The sequence below is a fragment of the Dendrobates tinctorius genome, unplaced genomic scaffold, assembly GCF_039654945.1.
Source record: "Dendrobates tinctorius isolate UK_male_01 unplaced genomic scaffold, ASM3965494v1 ptg000107l, whole genome shotgun sequence".
Classification (NCBI taxonomy): domain Eukaryota; kingdom Metazoa; phylum Chordata; class Amphibia; order Anura; family Dendrobatidae; genus Dendrobates; species Dendrobates tinctorius.
Window position 1 is genome coordinate 2,053,110 of NW_027361775.1, and position 21,183 is coordinate 2,074,292.

Sequence of the window (21,183 nt, forward strand, 5' to 3'; positions counted from 1 at the left end):
TCCTCCAAACACGACAAGTTGTGTTTCTACCAAACAGTTCCAGTTTGGTTTCATCAGACCATAGGACATTCTCCCAAAACTCCTCTGGATCATCCAAATGCTCTCTAACAAACTTCAGACGGGCCCGGACATGTACAGGCTTAAGCAGTGGGACACGTCTGGCACTGCAGGATCTGAGTCCATGGTGGCGTAGTGTGTTACTTATGGTAGGCCTTGTTACATTGGTCCCAGCTCTCTGCAGTTCATTCACTAGGTCCCCCCGCGTGGTTCTGGGATTTTTGCTCACCGTTCTTGTGATCATTCTGACTCCACGGGGTGGGATTTTGCGTGGAGCACCAGATCGAGGGAGATTATCAGTGGTCTTGTATGTCTTCCATTTTCTAATTATTGCTCCCACAGTTGATTTCTTCACTCCAAGCTGGTTGGCTATTGCAGATTCAGTCTTCCCAGCCTGGTGCAGGGCTACAATTTTGTTTCTGGTGTCCTTTGACAGCTCTTTGGTCTTCACCATAGTGGAGTTTGGAGTCAGACTGTTTGAGGGTGTGCACAGGTGTCTTTTTATACTGATAACAAGTTTAAACAGGTGCCATTACTACAGGTAATGAGTGGAGGAAAGAGGAGACTCTTAAAGAAGAAGTTACAGGTCTGTGAGAGCCAGAAATCTTGATTTGCTTGTTTCTGACCAAATACTTATTTTCCACCATAATATGCAAATAAAATGAAACAAAAACAGACAATGTGATTTTCTGGATTTTTTTTTCTCAGTTTGTCTCCCATAGTTGAGGTCTACCTATGATGTAAATTACAGACGCCTCTCATCTTTTTAAGTGGTGGAACTTGCACTATTGCTGACTGACTAAATACTTTTTTGCCCCACTGTATATGTATGTGTGTGGGTTTTGGGGATTATTTGGTTTTAAATCGATGTGTACAGTTCTGTTTTACTATGAAATTTTAACAGGAGCTTTTTCATACAGAGAGCTGCACTATGTAAAGCCTCATTTAAAATCGGATGTCACACGGAAATCGCATTACACTCGAGTGCATGACACTTGCATAGCACTCATCCGTTTTTTCGGTCCAGAAATCGGACCGTTTTTTTTTTTCTCGCAATTGGGTATGAGCCCTATGAGTAGGTTTAACCATGGATACCCAAACTACTGCAATGCCCTGCACATGGGGTAACCAACATAGCGAATCAGGAGAACTATACTACATTTCTAATTGGTAGTATTTGCTAATATTGTTATTGTTATTACACCTACAGTACTACATATGGAGATAGGATCTAGGCTTATCTTATTCCTGCATGCCCCCATTGAGACTGGTATGTGAAACCCCAGTCTTAATGAATCATTGCAGTTGTCTTTGGCTATTTTCATATAACGTTATATAAGGATTTTTTTTTTTAAGAGATTGGCTCCAAAAATGTTTGGAACACTGTCCCAATTCATTTATATGAGAAATTCACTTTGTGAATCATATGGGGGGTTTTAAGTGTTTTTTTTTTTTTCCTGAAGACATATTTAGAAATGTCTGGTGGGGTATAAAAAAGTGCATGCCATATCTTTAAAGTGGATCCTGATCCTCTGTCAAATCAAAAGGCTGCAAAAAGTACTTCAGGGAAAAAACACTACAAAGCTGCTTCAGAAAATGCTTCAAAAAAAGAAATACTCTTTCAAAACCTTCCCGAAAAAGGAATGTTTCCAGATGTGGTTTCTGCTTGAAAAACAGATTTGCCCACCTTAAAATGTGAATATAGCCTTAGAGTGGGTTCACATTGAATCCTGATTAGTTTTTTGAGCGGAAAATTAGCAGAAAGTCTCAAAGCTTGGAGTTTTCTCCTTCGTCTCATTGGGGGACACAGGTACTGTGGGTGTATGCCCGCCATCTGGAGGCTGACACTAAGTAAACAACACAAGGTTAGCTCCTCCGCCGCCTACACCCTCGCCCCGATTACGGGCGGAAACCAGTTTTTTGCTTAGTGTCTTTGGAGGCACACATGTCTGGGTCTCTCCAGACTTCTTTTACTTTTTCTTTTCCATGAAGATAAGACAGGGGCGATGGACCCTATTGAAAGGGGTCGATATCCCCAAACCATCAACGGGCGAGCACGTGTTGAGTATCGTCTTCACATATCCTTTCCCGCACCGTGGGACATATCTGGGCCATTTTCCCCAGACTTTTTTTTTTCTCTCTCTTGCTTTTACTATGAAGATTAGACCGGGGCAACGGATCCTATTGAAAGGGTCCGATTTCCCCAAACCATCAACGGGCGACCACGTGCGAGTGTCCCTCCACGTATCCTGTCCCGCGACGTGGGACACGATGCCGGACTTAGCCCTGGCCCCCCCTAGGTATGAAACCATGGGCTTAACAGAGACACAAGACTAGTCCGTGCGGCCCCCACTGCTCCACCAACGCTAGGCGGCGGTGCTGCAAGGCGGCGGACGGTCCCTCTCCTCACCCCCTGAAGGGGTTAGACGGAGTTAGGGTGCCTGCACCATCCTGGATATCCCCCCTCCGTTTCCCCTCTACCTGAGCGGAGAAGTGCGGCCAGATGATGTGGATGTGATAGCTGGGGAGAGCCCTGCGGCGTCCAGAGGCCGGAGCTGGTCAGTGGAGGCTGACAGGATTCAGCGCGTCCCTTTCCTGGCCCCCCTTGCCCCCCCTTCCCCCCCCCTTCTCCCCCCCCCCTTCATCTGACCTGTCACGACATCACATATGCGTCACGCTGCAATGATGACATTGCACCTGGTCGCCTAATAAAAAGAGGAGGCGGGGATGCCATCCGGTAAGAGGTGGTTCACAAGGCTCCGGTGCGATGGTCACAGATTACAGACTTGGCCTGTGAACTGGTTCCTGGAAAACAATTTGCACCATCTCTAATTGTGAATGATGTTATGAAGATAACATGTTTGTGAGTCACTACATTATTTACTCCCCTTCCTTCATTGCTGTCACTGTTGACCATTGCTTTAATCAGTTTGCCTTTAATTGGTGTTGCATGGGTGTTCTCAGATCTACACAGATTAAGGCTTCAATCAGACGTCCGTTTTTCTTCATGTGTAAATAAAACTGACCAATGTTCATCAGTGTCCTAGATCATATTAGTGTCATTTGTTACTATCAGAATTTCATCAGCTCTTTTCATACTTAAAAAATGATGGAGGTTTCTCAAGCTTCTATCAGTCAGTTAACATGAACAGTGCTAGCACAAGTGTGTTGGCCGAGTTTATCATAGAATCATAAAATGCATTTGGGGTTTTAAACCTGAATCTAAACAAAAACGGAAATGTCTTCAGCTTTTGTTTCTTTTTTTTGTGGACACTCAGTCTTTAAAAAAATACGGTAATGTGAACAGCCCCATAGACGATATTGGATACCTATTCTATCTGTGGAAAGCATGGATAGAACATATACGTGAAACATGGACATCTGAATGAAGCCTAAATATAATCAACTCTGGGTGACTAATAGGATCAAATTTAATCTCCAATAATGTATATTATGTTGCTTGTAGTTCAATTGTTTTATTTGATCTTTTTTCACTCTTCCTAAGTTTGGCGATTCCCAGCAACTTCGCCTTGTTCGTATTTTGAGGAGCACAGTGATGGTTCGTGTAGGTGGAGGTTGGATGGCGCTTGATGAGTTTCTAGTGAAAAATGATCCATGTAGAGGTAAGCACTTATAGAGTCTAAGAACAAGGTATCACTACCAGAATGGCCATCGGGTTGCTTCATCCTACCAATAGGATTCCTTCACGCGGTTTTCTTTTGGCTTATAAAAACACCATGATGTGTTTGTACAAATGCTTTGGGTGGCTTTTTTATTCATTGTTGTCATGCATTTTTTCATGTATTTTTCCGATCTTATAGAAAAGCCTATTGAAAAGTAGATGGAAAAAACATACATAGAGCACAAGGTGTGTTTTTCAATTTTTTTTTACAAAAAAAAAACAAAAAACTACAAAAAAGAAAACACATATTGTAAACTCCACATAAAAACCTCAGCATTTTTTCTGCTCAAAAATCTCTGTGAGAAACCACCCATAAGCTGCATTTTAAGTTGCTTAACATCCACTATGTACAAAGGGAGTTTTACTTAAAATGACAAAGAAATCCTGATGCAAAAAGATATCCAGGCACAGAAAAGTTTGATACAACACCTAACTATAAAAATTAAATGGCTTTTGTTATATTAAGAGTAAAGATGGGTGAATACATTTGAGTGTACTTGAGTTGTTCTCGAATTTTACAAAAATTCTCATTTACCAAAATGCGGATTTTTTTGTAATTCACTTCTGCGTGGTTTTAGCTAAATAGCAGCTGTTGGACATCACTTTTCTGAGCCGTAAAGGGCCATCAAAAGATTAAAAAATGTATAAAACAATACATAAATACCTCTCTGGCTTCTCCGCTCCTCACAGTCACCTGTCCAGCCCTCATCTCATCTTCTAATTGCCCCGCAAGTGCTGAAATCCCTGGGTTTCTCATGCTAGCTCCACCTCTGATGTGTCCCAGGATGGTTCTGCTCACCCAGACTGATGCTTGTCATGACCTTTCGCGCTCTTGCGCAGAACCTTCCCAGGTTTCCTCAATAGCCTTAGGGGCTGCTTAAAAAATCCCTCCAATAATTTTTCTTAAGGATGTATACACTGTCTGCTACTGTATAAGCAATATATTGTATGTGTATTACACTTAACCTTTTTAGATGTGATTAACATTTATTGAATGCAACTTTGGCTACCAGTCCGCTAGTATTGTAGTATAGAAGCCACTCCTGATGACAAGTTGGCATAAATTCAAATACTGTAAAGTCATCATGGTTAAGAAATGAATTAGTTGTCAAACTATGTATTATATGGGAAATTTTTTAAGCAGATCAGCATGGAGGCCAAATGGATCAGTATGGTGATGTATGCAGACTATAATAGATGTCGGATGTTTGATGTTTTGTGCTTACATGGAATTCTTGTAGCTTTTTTTAATTATATGTTGTCACTTATAGCAGTACTTTACTACTTCTACTTTCTTACCTAATATTCTCCATTATTTTACTTGACTGGTATTCTTTCTTTTTTCGCTAGTTCATCATCATGGAAGTAAAATGTTACGTTCGGAATCAAACTCTTCAATAACTACTCAGCCTCTTATAGGTTGGCAAATATCTCCCTCTTTCATTTCTTTTTATCTTCACTTTTTCTTTTCACTTGCTTTGTTTTATTCGTCTTTTGCCTACTTTTTTGTGTTTTGTGCATGCTGTTTTTTTTCTCTTAAATTCATTGTGTAATCTCACCTCCAACTCGAAAGGTTTGGTCATTGCTGTGGTTAATGTGCATGGTGAGGTGGATATTGAAATCCATCATATGTGTTTACATTTATTAGGCATAAGTGTCATATTGTGCATGCTTGGTATCTGACTAGTCTGTGTTTGGACATATCAATGATTATCTTAGATTTTAATGTGGGTTCATGCTCTGGAATGCCCTAGAAGAAGGAAATATACCTGCTGAAAAATGTATGAGTGAATTAATCAATAAGGGTTGTCAGTGGCTCAGCTTTACAAAAGTGCTAAACTTAAAAGTTGATATTTTATGTAATGCCCCTCTTTCCTTGCACTTTTTGAATCTTGACTCCAAAGCCCCTACTTGTCAGATATTATTGGCAGTGCTAACTTCTGTAAAGTAATCAGGAACTGATTTGGTCATATTATCATTGAATCGTTGTAATACAAGACTCTGCACACACACTATCAAAGGGCAGAAAGACTCTGTACAACATTAGCCTGTGTTGGGTTCTCTAGCGTGCACCATTATCATTCATGGCAGTTTTCTACAGTCTTTGGCCATTTCAAACATTTTGAGCTGTCTTACAGAGTATGTATATGTATGTGTGTATATACCATGTATGTATTTGTGTGTGTGTATGTGTGTATGTATATATATATATACACACACACACACACACACACACTGTGTGTGCAAACATACATACATACAGCGGGTGAAATAAGTATTGAACACGTCACCAGTTTTCTAAGTAAATATGTTTCTAAAGGTACTGTTGACATGAAATTTTCACTAGTTGTCTGTAACAACCCATCCAATCCACACAGAGAAAGAAATCAAACCGTAGATGTCCATAAATTAAGTTATGTGTAATAATGATTTATCACACATGGAGAAAGTATTGAACACGGCTTCTGAAATTTATTTAATAGTTTGTAAAAAAAGCCTTTGTTGGTGAAGAGTGCTTCAAGATTCGTCCTGTATGCAAAAACAAGTTGCCTTCATTGCTCAGGTGTGATTTTGGTCGTTTTTCCACACAAACACTCTTCAAATTCTGAAGGTTCCATGGCAATCTTCTACAAACTTTCAGTTTTAGTTCGTTCCATAATTTTTCTGTCGGATTCAGGTTAGGTAATTGGCTGAGCCATTCTATTAGCTTTATTTTCTTTCTCTGAAATCAATTGAGAGTTTCCTTAGCTGTGTATTTTGGCATCATTATCTTACTGAAATGTCTACCCTCAATCCATCTTCATCACCCTGTTAGATGGCAGAAGATTTTTGTCAAGAATGTCTTGGTATATTTGTCCATTCATTCCGTCTTCAATGATTTTAAGCTTGAAAAACAGTCCCACATTAAGATGTTCCCACCTCCAAACTTTGCTGATTGTATGGTATTTTTGGGGTGATATGCAGTGCCTTTTGGCCTCCAAACATGGTTTTATTATGGCATCCAAAGAGTTCAATTTTGAACTCATCTGATCAGACTATATTTTCCCAGTATTTCACAGGCTTGTTTAAATGTTGTTGCTTCTTGTGTGGTGAGTGTGTATACAGGCCATGGAGGTTGAGTGCATTGCTTATACACTGCTCAAAAAAATAAAGGGAACACCTAGACAACACAATGTAACTGCAAGTCAATCACACTTCTGTGAAATCAACCAGTCCAGTTATGAAGCAACACCAATTGTGAATCAATTTCTCCTGCTGTTGTGCAAATGGAACAGACAAAAAGGTAGAAATGATAGGCATGTTAGCAAGCCAACCCCTATAAACAAGTTGTTATGCAGGGTGTGACCACAGACCATTTCTCTGTTTTTATTCTTTTTGGCTGTTGTTTTGGTCACTTTTGCATTTTGTCATTGGCATCATGTCTTGTTCCATCCACCAACGCCATGTTGCTCCACAGACTGATGCTTTAATCCTGGTCTGGGAGGAGATACCTCAGGAGAACATCCGCCTACTCATCAAGAGCATGCCCAGAAGTTGTAGGGAGATCATAAAGGCACGTGGAGGCCACACACACTACTCAGCATCATTTCCTTGTCTTGAGGCATTTCAACTAAAGTTGGATGAGACAGTAATTTGATTTTCCACTTTGATTTTGAGTATCATTCCAAAACCAGACTTCCATGGGATATTAATTTTGATTTACATTGATCATTTTTAAGTTTTATTGATCTCGACGTATTCCACTACATAATGAATAAAGATTTGCTACTGGAATATATCATTCAGTGATATCTAAGATGTGGTATTTTAGTGTTCACTTTATTATTTTGAGCAGTGTAGTTTTCTTTGAAATAATTGTACCTGTTGATTCTAGGTTTTTCTAGCTCTCCACAGGTGGTCCTTGGCTCTTGTACATCTCTTCTGATATTTCTTTTCACTCCTCTGTCTGAAATTTTGCAGTGACCACTTGGTTGTTGTCGTATTTTGGTGAAATTATGTTCTTTCCACTTCTGGATTATGGCCCCAACAAGGCTCACTAGAACCTTCAGTAGTTTAGAAATTCTAATGTTACCAATGCCATCAGTATGTTTTGCAACAATAAGGTTGTGATGGTCTTGAGACAGCTTACTGGTTTTACGCATCATGAGATGTTTCTTGTGTGGCACCTTGATAATGAGACACCTTTTTAGATGCCATCAGTGTAACCAGCTGATATTATTTTTCAAGAAGTAGCAGGATTGCTTTCTAATTACTGTTATATTTCAGCTGGTGTCATGATTTTCCATGGCTTTTTGCACCTTTCTTTCTTCATGCGTTCGATACTTTGTCAGTGTCATTTCTCATTATTATACATAACTTAATTTTGTGGATATCTATGGTTTGATTTATTTGCCTGTGAGGATCGGACCGCCCCCGACACGTTAACCCCTTGTACACCGCGATCAAACGCGATCGCGGTGTACTGGGGGTTAAAGGGAAGCATCGGCAGGGAGGGGGCTCCCTACTTGCTTCCCTGAGCCCCCCACAGCAGCGCAATGTGCAGCGCTGCTGCGGGGGGCTCTTTCCCTACAGGCCCCCGGATCCAAGATGGCGACGGGGGCCTTCGGGGGCCTGTAGGGAGCTGACTTCCTCACTGCCTGCAAAGCGCAGGCATGAGGAAGTCTGCAGAACTGCCTGTGACAGATTGATCACATCACAGTGATCTGTGATGTGACAGATCAGCGATCTGTCACAGGACAGTGATGTCCCACCTGGGACAAGGTAATAAAGTAAAAAAAAAAAAAAAAAAAGTGTTAAAAATAATTTTAAAAAAATCGCTAAATAAATTAGTAAAAAAAAAAAAATATTCCCCAATAAATCCATTTTTTCAAAATAAAAAAAAATAAAAAATAAAAGTACACATATTTGGTATCGCCGCGTCCGTAGCGACCCGCCCTATAAAACTGTCCCATTAGTTATCCCCTTTAGCGAACCCCTTAAAAAATAAAAAACGAAGCAAAAAATAATGATTTATTATCATACCACCGAACAAAAAGTGCAATAACGCGCGATCAAAAAGACGCATATAAATATCCATGGTACCGCTGAAAACGTCATCTTGTCCCGCAAAAAATGAGCCACCATACAGCATCATCAGCAAAAAATAAAAGTTATAGCTCGCAGAATAAAGCGATGCAAAAATAATTATTTTTTTATATAAAATTGTTTTCATTGCAAAAAACCGACAAAACATAAAAAAACGACCTAAATGAGGTATCGCTGTAACCGAACTGACCCGAAGAATAAAATCACTTTATCAATTGTACCGCACGCGGAACAGTGTAAAAGCACCCCCCAAAAGAAATTCATGAAATGCTGGTTTTTGTTCATTCTGCGTCCCAAAAATTGGAATAAAAAGCGATCAAAAAATGTCACGTGCCCGAAAATGGTACCAATGAAAACGTCAACTCGTCCTGCAAAAAATAAGACCTCACATGACTCGGTGGGTCAAAATACGGAAAAATTATAGCTCACAATATGTGGTGATGCAAAAACTATTTTTACAATAAAAAGCGTCTTTTAGCGTCTGACAGCTGCCAAACATAAAAACCGCCATAAATAGTACAGTGCCTACAAGTAGTATTCAACCCCCTGCAGATTTAGCAGGTTTACACATTCGGAATTAACTTGGCATTGTGACATTTGGACTGTAGATCAGCCTGGAAGTGTGAAATGCACTGCAGCAAAAAAGAATGTTATTTCTTTGTTTAATTTTTTTTTTAAATTGTGAAAAGTTTATTCAAAGGGTCATTTATTATTCAACCCCTCAAACCACCAGAATTCTGTTTGGTTCCCCTAAAGTATTAAGAAGTATTTCAGGCACAAAGAACAATGAGCTTCACATGTTTGGATTAATTATCTCTTTTTCCAGCCTTTTCTGACTATTTAAGACCCTCCCCAAACTTGTGAACAGCACTCATACATGGTCAACATGGGAAAGACAAAGGAGCATTCCAAGGCCATCAGAGACAAGATCGTGGAGGGTCACAAGGCTGGCAAGGGGTTCAAAACCCTTTCCAAGGAGTTGGGCCTACCTGTCTTTACTGTTGGGAGCATCATCCGGAAGTGGAAGGCTTATGGAACTACTGTTAGCCTTCCACGGCCTGGACAGCCTTTGAAAGTTTCCTCCCGTGCCGAGGCCAGGCTTGTCCGAAGAGTCAAGGCTAACCCAAGGACAACAAGGAAGGAGCTCCGGGAAGATCTCATGGCAGTGGGGACATTGGTTTCAGTCAATACCATAAGTAACGTACTCCACCGCAATGGTCTCCGTTCCAGACGAGCCCATAAGGTACCTTTACTTTCAAAGCGTCATGTCAAGGCTCGTCTACAGTTTGCTCATGATCACTTGGAGGACTCTGAGACAGACTGGTTCAAGGTTCTCTGGTCTGATGAGACCAAGATCGAGATCTTTGGTGCCAACCACACACGTGACGTTTGGAGACTGGATGGCACTGCATACGACCCCAAGAATACCATCCCTACAGTCAAGCATGGTGGTGGCAGCATCATGCTGTGGGGCTGTTTCTCAGCCAAGGGGCCTGGCCATCTGGTCCGCATCCATGGGAAGATGGATAGCACGGCCTACCTGGAGATTTTGGCCAAGAACCTCCGCTCCTCCATCAAGGATCTTAAGATGGGTCGTCATTTCATCTTTCAACAAGACAACGACCCAAAGCACACAGCCAAGAAAACCAAGGCCTGGTTCAAGAGGCAAAAAATCAAGGTGTTGGAGTGGCCTAGTCAGTCTCCTGACCTTAACCCAATTGAAAACTTGTGGAAGGAGCTCAAGATTAAAGTCCACATGAGACACCCAAAGAACCTAGATAACTTGGAGAAGATCTGCATGGAGGAGTGGGCCAAGATAACTCCAGAGACCTGTACCGGCCTGATCAGGTCTTATAAAAGACGATTATTAGCTGTAATTGCAAACAAGGGTTATTCCACAAAATATTAAACATAGGGGTTGAATAATAATTGACCCACACTTGTATGTTTAAAATTTATTAAAATTTAACTGAGCAACATAACTTTTTGGTTTGTAAGATTTATGGATCTGTTAATAAATCCTGCTCTTGTGTGAAGTTTGAAGGCTCTAACTTATTTGCATCTTATCAAACCTGCTAAATCTGCAGGGGGTTGAATACTACTTGTAGGCACTGTAAATCAAACCCCCCGTTATCACCCCCTTAGTTAGGGAAAAATAATAAAACTAAAAGAAAATGTATTTATTTCCATTTTCCCATTAGGGTTAGGGCTAGGGTTAGGACTAGGGCTCAGATTAGGGTTAGGGGTGTGTTGGGGTTAGGGTTGGAGTTATAATTGGGGGGTTTCCACTGTTTGGGAACATCAGGTGCTCTCCAAAGGCAACATTGCGTCTGATCTCAATTCCAGCCAATTTTGCGTTGAAAAAGTCAAATGGTGCTCCTTCCCTTCCAAGCTCTGCCATACGCCCAAACTGTGTTTTACCCCCACATATGGGGTATCAGCCTACTCAGGACAAATTACAAAACAACTTTTGGGGTCCAATTTCTCCTGTTACCCTTAGGAAAATAAAAAATTGGGGGCAAAAATATAATTTTTGCGGAAAAAAATGATTTTTTTTATTTTCACGCCCAGGCGTTATAAACTTCTGTGAAGCACTTGGGGGTTCAAAGTGCTCACCACACATCTAGATAAGTTCCATGGGGGGTCTAGTTTCCAAAATGGGGTCACTTGTGGGGAGTTTCAATAGTTTAGGTACATCAGGGGCTCTCCAAACGCACATGACACCCGCAGACCAATCCATCAAAGTCTGCATTCCAAAACGTCACTACTTCCCTTCCAAGCCCCGACGTGTGCCCATACAGTAGTTTTCTCCCACATATGAGGTATCAGCGTACTCAGGACAAATTGGACAACAACTTTTGGGGTCCAATTTCTCCTGTTACCCTTGGGAAAATAAAAAAAATGGGGACTAAAAGATGACGTTTGTTGAAAAAATACGATATTTTTATTTTCACGCCCGGTCGTTATAAACTTCTGTGAAGCACTGGGGGGTTCAAAGTGCTCACCACACATCTAGATAAGTTCAATAGGGGGTCTAGTTTCCAAAATGGGGTCACTTGTGGGGGGTTTCCACTGTTTAGGTGCATCAGGGGCTCTCCAAAAGCAACATGACACCCGCAGACCATGCCATCAAAGTCTGCATTCCAAAACGTCACTACTTCCCTTCCGAGCCCCGACGTGTGCCCATACAGTAGTTTTCTCCCACATATGAGGTATCAGCGTACTCAGGACAAATTGGACAACAACTTTTGGGGTCCAATTTCTCCTGTTACCCTTGGGAAAATAAAAAAATTGGAGACCAATTGATCATGTTTGTGGAAAAAAATACGATTTTTTTATTTTCATGCCTGGGCATTATAAACTTCTGTGAAGCCCTTGGGGGTTCAAAGTGCTCACCACACATCTATATAAGTTCCTTGGGGGGTCTAGTTTCCAAAATGGTGTCATTTGTGGGGGGTTTCCACTGTTTTGGTACATCAGGGGTTTTCCAATCGCGACATGGTCTCCGATCTCAATTCTAGCCAAAAACGTCAAATGGCGCTGCTTCCCTTCCGAGCTCTGCTATGCGCCCAAATAGTCATTTACACCCACATATGGGGTATCAGCGTACTCAGGACAAATTGCACAATAACTTTTAGGGTCCTGTTACCCTTGGAAAAATAAAAATTGGGGGTGAAAAGATCATTTTTGTGGAAAAAATATGATTTTTTAATTGTACCGCTGTACGTTATAAACTTCTGTGAAGCCCTTGTGGGTTCAAAGTTCTCACCACATATCTAGATAAGTTCCTTGGGGGGTCTAGTTTCCAAAATGGGCTCACTTGGGGGGGTTTCCACTGTTTAGGTACATCAGGGGCTCCCCAAACGCGACATGGCGTCCGATCTGAATTCCAGCCAATTTTGCATTGAAAAAGTCAAACGGCGCTCCTTCCCTACTGAGGTCTGCCATGCACCGAAACAGTGGTTCCCCCCCACATATGAGGTATCAGCGTACTCAGGACAAATTGCACAATAACTTTTGCAGTCCAGTTTCTCCTGTTACCCTTGGTAAAATAAAGAAAGTTGAACCTGAAGTATTTTTTTTGTGAAAAAAAAGTTAAATGTTCTTTTTTTTTTTAATATTCAAAAAATTCCTGTGACGCACCTAAAGGGTTAATAAACTTCTTGAATGTGGTTTTAAGCACCTTAAGGGGTGCAGTTTTTAGAATGGTGTCATTTTTGGGTATTTTCTATCATATAGACCCCTCAAAGTGGCTTCAAATGTGATGTGGTCCCTAAAAATAAAATGGTGTTGCAAAAATGAGAAATCGCTGGTCAATTTTTAACCCTTATAACTTCCTAACAAAAAAAAATTTTGGTTCCAAAATTGTGCTGATGTAAAGTAAACATGTGGGAAATGTTATTTATTAAGTTTTTTTGTGTGCCGTATCGCTGTGATTTAAGGGCATAAAAATTCAAATTTGGAAAATTGCGAAATTTTCAAAATTTTCGCCAAATTTCCGTTTTTTTCACAAATAAACGCAAGTTATTTGAATGCAATTTTACCACTAACATGAAGTACAATGTGTCATGAGAAAACAGTGTCAGAATCACCGGGATCCATGGAAGCGTTTCAGAGTTATGACCTCATAAAGGGACAGTGGTCAGAATTGTAAAAATTGGCCCGGGAGTTAACGTGCAAACCACCCTTGGTAGTGATGGGGTTAAAAATATATTTACTTAAAAAATTGGTTATGTGTTCAATCCTTTTTTTATCTGCTGTATACATATGCAGTTGTGTGAAGAAGTGTTTGCCCCCTTCCTGATTTCCTATTCTTTTATTTGTTTGTCACACTTAAATGTTTCAGATCACCAAGCAGATTTAAATACTGGACAAAGACAGCACAAGTAAACACAAAATGCAGTTTTTAAATGAAAGTCTTTATTATTGAGGGAACAACAAGAAATCCAAACCTACAGGACAATGTGTGAAACAGTGATCGCCCCCCCCCCCTTTTAAAATATAAATTAAATGTGGTTTATCACATCTTTCGGAAGCTGAGTTCAAATTCCCTAGCCACACGTTGGCCTGATTACTGCTACACCTTTTCTCAATCAAGGAATCCCTTAAATAGGATCTGAATGAAAAAGTGAATTAGACCAAAAGATCCTTAAAAGCTAGACATCATGCCGCGATCCAAAGAAATTCTGTAACAAATGAGAAACAAAGTAATTGAGATCTATCAGTCTGGAAAAGATTATAAAGCCATTTCTAAAGCTTCAGGACTCCAGAGAACCACCGTGAGAGCCATTATCCACAAATGGCAAAAACATGGAACAGAGGTGAACCTTCTCATTGACACAGATTTTAACGGACTTAAATAAAAATCAATATTTTTTAAATTTTAATGCAGTGAAGAGTAGGGTGTCAATTTTTTTAGATCTTAATATTTTTATAGACAATGGAACTATCCACACTAAAACATATCATAAACTGACTGACTCTAATAACTATATTTCGCTGAACAGTTGTCATTTACCCACTTGGCTCATCAATGTCCCAAAGAGCCAATTTATACGAGCACATAGAAATTGTCCACGAAAACAAGATTTTCTAGATGAAGCAAATACACTAATGGATAAATTTAAGGGGAAAGGATATAGAGAGGATTTCCTTCTGGATGAAAGAGAAAAAATAAATAATATTCCTAGGGATAACTTACTCCAAGATAAACATAACCGTGATTCACAATATGATATGAATGATGATTTCCCAATCATAACCCAGTATAGTGCAAATACTCATATTCTGAGAAAAATTGTAAAAAAAATACTGGGGGATTTTACGGGAAGATAAGACCATAGGGGATCTATTACCAATGGAGCCAAAATTCATTTATAGAAAGGCAAAAAATTTGGGGAATCTAGTGGCACCAACAGTACCTATAGCCAATCCAAGAAAAGTACCCCAATCTGGTCCCTTTGGTCAGAGACCCGGCTATTACCCATGCCGCGGTTGCAGGATTTGTAAAACATTAAAAACAGAAAAGCAGTTTGTCATATCCAACGGAAATGAAATATTTAAAATCCGGGATTTCATTACGTGTAACACAACAGGGGTTATCTATTCATTAAGATGCCCCTGTGATAAACTATATATACGACCCACAAAGCGTCCATTATGAGTAAGGGTGAATGAGCACCTTAGGAATATAAATAAAAAATTCCTAGGACATCCCTTGTCTAAACACTATTGCGAATATCATGGGGGATCCCCTATGGGAATGACAATCACAGGTCTGCAAGTTGTGCGCAAAAGTTGGAGAAAAGGAGACTTTATTAAGCAAATGTCCTGCATGGAAAGTCAGTGGATTTTTAATATGGACAGTCTTGCACCTGAGGGGTTAAACTGTGAGGTTGAGTTATTTGGATTCAATTAAGGGTTGTACCAGAAGATATTTAAGGTGACCAATTCCTCCTTTGGACCTTCCCTGATGAAGGAAACCGTGTTTTTTCTGAAACTAGTCGGAGAGGAATTGGTCCACTGCGTTCCCTTTAATCTATCACGTGACCGGTGACAGCACGAAGGTCCTGTTGGCTCATCTCACGCCACAGCTTCACATCGTGCACGCCGGCGCCCTGCTGGAAGAGGGGAGCGTGGAGTGTCTGTCACCGGCCGGGATAGCACTCCTGAAGAGCCGTGGTATTAACCCACATTTATCTGGCAAATATCATTCAATCTGATTTCACATCAAGATATACAGCGCTCTTTACTGGTCCTCTGGAGTCCAGACATCCACTCAGATTACACCTTAAGGTAATAACTACCTAACTTGGAGCAATCCAATTCATTTGTGTGTATTTTTTAGTTCACTACAAGCTAAAGGGGTTCATTATTAAGCGAAAATTTTAATTATTTGTATTTTATTGATCACATTGGTGGTGTGTGTTCCTAATTTGCAGCAAGTGTTCCTCTCTTTTTTTCTACAGTTACTAGCGCCACCTACAGTCTATACTAGCTTCTTAGGAGTTGCTGGCCTCCCAAAATTACCCCAAGAGTGCAGCAATGACTCATACAAGAGGTCACAAAAGACCCCACAACCACATTCTAGGAACTGCAGGCCTCACTTTCTTCAGTTAACGTCAGTGTTCAAGATTCCACCATAAGAAAGGGACTGCGCAAAAATTACCTGCATGGAAGAGTTTCAAGCTGCAAACCACTGCTGAGCAATAAGAACATAAAGGCTTGTCTCAGTTTTGTTAGAAAACATCTTGATGATCCCCAAGACTTTTGGGTGAATATTCAGTGGACTGACTAGGCAAAATTTGAACTTTTTGGAAGGTGCCTGTCCCATTAAATCTGGCGAAGAAGTAAGATTTCAGAAAAGGGATATCATACCAACTGTAAAATTGTGTGATTGTCTGGGGCTGTTTTGCTGCTTCAAGACCTGGAAGACTTGCTGTAGTAAATGGAACCATGAATTCTGATGTCTACCAAAAAATCCTGAAGGACAATGTCCGGCCATCTGTTCGTGACCTCAAGCTGAATCACACTTGAGTTATGCAGGTGGACAATGATCTAAAACACACCAGTAATTCCACCTCTGTATGGATTAAGAAAAAAAAGATTAAGCCTTTGGAATGGCCTACTCAAAGTCCTGACCGTAGTCTGATTAAAATGCTGTGGCATGATCTTAAAAAGGAGGTTCATGCTCGGAAACCTTCCAGTGTGGCTGAATTATAACAATTCTGCAAAGATGTGTGGGCCAAAAATTCTTCCAGAACGTTGTAAAAGATTAATTGCCAGTTACACACAAACACTTAATTGCAGTTGTTGCTGCTTAGGGTTGCCCAACCAGTTATTAGGGTTATGGGGCAATCGCTTTTTCACACAGGGCACTGTAGGTTTGGATTTCTTTTTCCCTTAATAATAAAGACCTTCATTTAAAAAGTGCATTTTGTGTTTACTTGTGTTATCTTTATGTAATATTTAAATATGTGTGGTGATCTGAAACATTTAAGGCCTGTTTCACACTTCAGTTGTTTGACGTCAGTCATAAACCACTAAAGTGTAAAAAAACGGATCCGTTTCCGTTTTGCAACAAACGGATGACACCGGATCCGTTTCTTGGACGGATCCGCTGCAGCCGCTAAGTGCATTAAATTTAAAGGAACCGATCTCTGGAAAAGGAGAGAGAGAGATTGAGAGACAGAGACCTTTTTCGCTGCTTCCATAACGCCGTTCAGGGGTTAAACTGCATGAAAGGGAAAATCTTCCGGGCATGCGCAGTTTAAAATTGTGATCCACTGCTAGAAAAAAACGTTACATTTTCCGTCTACTCCAGCCGACGAACGCTAAAATTCTAACTGATCTTTGGGGGGAAAAAACGGATCCGCCAATAAAAAGGGAGGATTTTTTTTTTTTTTTTTTTTTTAGAAAAATGGCGGATTTTGACTGACGTCAAATAACTGAAGTGTGAAAGAGGCCTAAGTGTGACAAACATGCAAAAGAATAGGACATGGTAACTCTGTATGTATATATATATATATATATATATATATACTAGTGGGGAATTCTAGAAAAAAACGAATTGTGCATCATTAATAAAATACTTATAATGATAAATTCCAAAACAATGTATGACTAAAATATTTCACCATAAGACAATATACAGCACATACAGTATTTGTATGTATATATATTACATCCATCCATCCATCCATACATACAAAAAATCATACTAAGAATCGTTTCAGAACTCTTCCACTTTTAATGTCACTTGTAAACTACAATTCAATTGAAAAATAATCTGAAGTCTTTTCGGTGTAAAAAAAAAAATAAAGAAATAAAAATAATGGGGTTGCATAAATATGCATACCCTTAAACTAATACATATTTGAAGTACCCTTTGAATTTATGACAGCATCTGGTCTTTTTGTGTAGGAGTCAATCAGTATGGCACATTTAGAATTTGTCAGATTGTGAGGACATCTCCCTTGTACAGTGCCCTCTTTAGCTCAACCCACAGATATTCAATTAGATTCGGGTCTGGGCTCTGTCTGGGCCATTCCACAACTTTGAGCTTCCTCTTGCAAAGTCATTCTTTTGTTGGTTAGCAGGTATGGTTAGCAGGGTCGTTGTCTTGCCAAAGGGAAGATATCCTTCTTCAGGGTTTTAGCAGAGGCATGAATGTTTTGTTGCAAAATTGACTGGTATTTGGAACTGCTTATATGTATGCGTGTTTTGCATGAATGTATGTGTGTGTGTGTGTGTGTGTGTGTGTGTATATATATATATGATAAATATGTATGATACATACATACAGTGGGGCAAAAAAGTATTTAGTCAGTCAGCAATAGTGCAAGTTCCACCACTTAAAAAGATGAGAGGCATCTGTAATTTACATCATAGGTAGACCTCAACTATGGGAGACAAACTGAGAAAAAAAAATCCAGAAAATCACATTGTCTGTTTTTTTTTTCATTTTATTTGCATATTATGGTGGAAAATAAGTATTTGGTCAGAAGCAAAATTTCATCTCAATACTTTGTGATATATCCTTTGTTGGCAATGACAGAGGTCAAACGTTTTCTGTAAGTCTTCACAAGGTTGCCACACACTGTTGTTGGTATGTTGGCCCATTCCTCCATGCAGATCTCCTCTAGAGCAGTGATGTTTTTGGCTTTTCGCTTGGCAACACGGACTTTCAACTCCCTCCAAAGGTTTTCTATAGGGTTGAGATCTGGAGACTGGCTAGGCCACTCCAGGACCTTGAAATGCTTCTTACGAAGCCACTCCTTCGTTGCCCTGGCGGTGTGCTTTGGACCATTGTCATGTTGAAAGACCCAGCCACGTTTCATCTTCAATGCCCTTGCTGATGGAAGGAGGTTTGCACTCAAAATCTCACGATACATGGCCCCATTCATTCTTTCATGTACCCGGATCAGTCGTCCTGGCCCCTTTGCAGAGAAACAGCCCCAAAGCATGATGTTTCCACCACCATGCTTTACAGTAGGTATGGTGTTTGATGGATGCAACTCAGTATTCTTTTTCCTCCAAACACGACAAGTTGTGTTTCTACCAAACAGTTCCAGTTTGGTTTCATCAGACCATAGGACATTCTCCCAAAACTCCTCTGGATCATCCAAATGCTCTCTAGCAAACTTCAGACGGGCCCGGACATGTACAGGCTTAAGCAGTGGGACACGTCTGGCACTGCAGGATCTGAGTCCATGGTGGCGTAGTGTGTTACTTATGGTAGGCCTTGTTACATTGGTCCCAGCTCTCTGCAGTTCATTCACTAGGTCCCCCCCGTGTGGTTCTGGGATTTTTGCTCACCGTTCTTGTGATCATTCTGACCCCACGGGGTGGGATTTTGCGTGGAGCACCAGATCGAGGGAGATTATCAGTGGTCTTGTATGTCTTCCATTTTCTAATTATTGCTCCCACAGTTGATTTCTTCACTCCAAGCTGGTTGGCTATTGCAGATTCAGTCTTCCCAGCCTGGTGCAGGGCTACAATTTTGTTTCTGGTGTCCTTTGACAGCTCTTTGGTCTTCACCATAGTGGAGTTTGGAGTCAGACTGTTTGAGGATGTGCACAGGTGTCTTTTTATACTGATAACAAGTTTAAACAGGTGCCATTACTACAGGTAATGAGTGGAGGAAAGAGGAGACTCTTAAAGAAGAAGTTACAGGTCTGTGAGAGCCAGAAATCTTGATTGCTTGTTTCTGACCAAATACTTATTTTCCACCATAATATGCAAATAAAATGGAAAAAAAACAGACAATGTGATTTTCTGGATTTTTTTTTCTCAGTTTGTCTCCCATAGTTGAGGTCTACCTATGATGTAAATTACAGACGCCTCTCATCTTTTTAAGTGGTGGAACTTGCACTATTGCTGACTGACTAAATACTTTTTTGCCCCACTGTATATATATATATATATATATATATATATATATATATATATACAGCTCTCGCAAAAATTAAGAGACCACTGCACAGTTTTATAAAAATCAGCTTTTCTGCATGTAGGACAGCCATTCCATTCCAGTGTCAGTTGAATTCCAAAAAGAGTACACCTCATTCTACTTAATGAGCTTCTGATTAGGTGATCACCTGAACCAAATCTTATTTAATGAAGGAAAGTATAAAAAACCCTGCTGTGGTGTTCACAATCCTCTTGCAATAGGACAAGCTGGATGGCAAAACAAGTGTTAGGCATCGGATTCCTGCAGCTGCACAGCAGAAATCCAGAGCCATACATCCAGTGGTCTCCCATTCCTTTCCGACCGCTCAGGGACCTGCACAGCAATTTCAGCGATCCAGGCGCCCTGCTCAGACCAGCTCGTTGGGTCTGGATGTTGCTGCCACCTCTGGACCAGCAATGGTAGCGCAACCTGCTTTGCAGGAAACCACTCCAGAGGCTAAGTCCTCTCGCCGCGCTACTGGGCATGCCCACGAGACGATCTCCCAGTGGAGATCGGGGTCACGTGCTCAGGTCCTTCTCCTGATCTGATTGGCCCATCTCAAAAGGTCTGGAAGGTCCCGGAAGCGCATGGCTATAAAAGGCCAGCATGGCCGCTCGGCCATGCGCTAGTATAGACTATACTTGCTATGTGTGAATGGTGACGGATGTATGATTCTGGTGACTGACTCATTTGAAACCCCTTCCCTCTGATATTACGCAGTGACAAGCCATACTCCACAGTGCATACCGCACCACTACACTAGCGTCCGATAGTGTTATGCTGTGCAAATATGAAGGAAAGAAGTACATCCATAAAGAGGAACTCCAGCTGTCACTATGCTAGTATTGCATAACTGTGACATGCTTTTTTGTGTGTTTTAAATGTTTTTATCTTGCAGTGTTGTGTACATGTAACCAATAAAATTTGTGTACTTTTTCTATGATATTTTGTGCTGGAGTTCCCCTTTATGGATGTACTTCTTTCCTTCATATTTGCACAGTTTTTCCATTGTACATCCGTGGTGAACCCACATCATTCCCAGCTGTGCCCTCCGCCTCGTTTTTTTTTTTCTTCCTATAGTGTTATGCCTCACGGCACTGTCGTACAGCGGCAGTAGTTACCGCCGCGCTGCAGTTAGCAGCACTTACTGGCGTCCGCGGTAGCGACGCCGCACGCACGGTAGGTCAAGGCGGACACTGACCTCTGCCTTGGGCCGTGTCCTGTGACCATATACCATGTGTGCATGCCAGCTGAGACCTGTGAAGCTAACAGGCTCGGCGTTTATGCTTTATTTATACTAAAGCGCCTCTGTGAGTTTAACAGAGTCCACTCTGCGCACCTCGGGTGACGTTTAACCCGAGTGCAGTATACCGCCATATAGCGAGTCTGCCATTACTCAGCAGCGGTT

At 40.8% G+C, this 21,183-nt stretch overlaps 1 protein-coding gene across 8 annotated transcripts in view; it reads left to right on the plus strand.

Annotated features, from left to right (window-relative positions):
- DST (dystonin) overlaps nucleotides 1–21,183 on the plus strand; it is a 732,471-nt gene that overhangs the window by 700,314 nt on the left and 10,974 nt on the right. For 5 of the 8 annotated variants that reach the window (XM_073589123.1, XM_073589125.1, XM_073589128.1 and 2 more), the window contains 2 exons: nucleotides 3,563–3,680; nucleotides 5,090–5,158. In XM_073589123.1, coding sequence (XP_073445224.1) covers nucleotides 3,563–3,680; nucleotides 5,090–5,158 — 187 coding nt within the window. The remainder of the gene's footprint in view (nucleotides 1–3,562; nucleotides 3,681–5,089; nucleotides 5,159–21,183) is intronic. The other 3 variants (XM_073589124.1, XM_073589127.1, XM_073589130.1) reach the window with 1 other exon arrangement.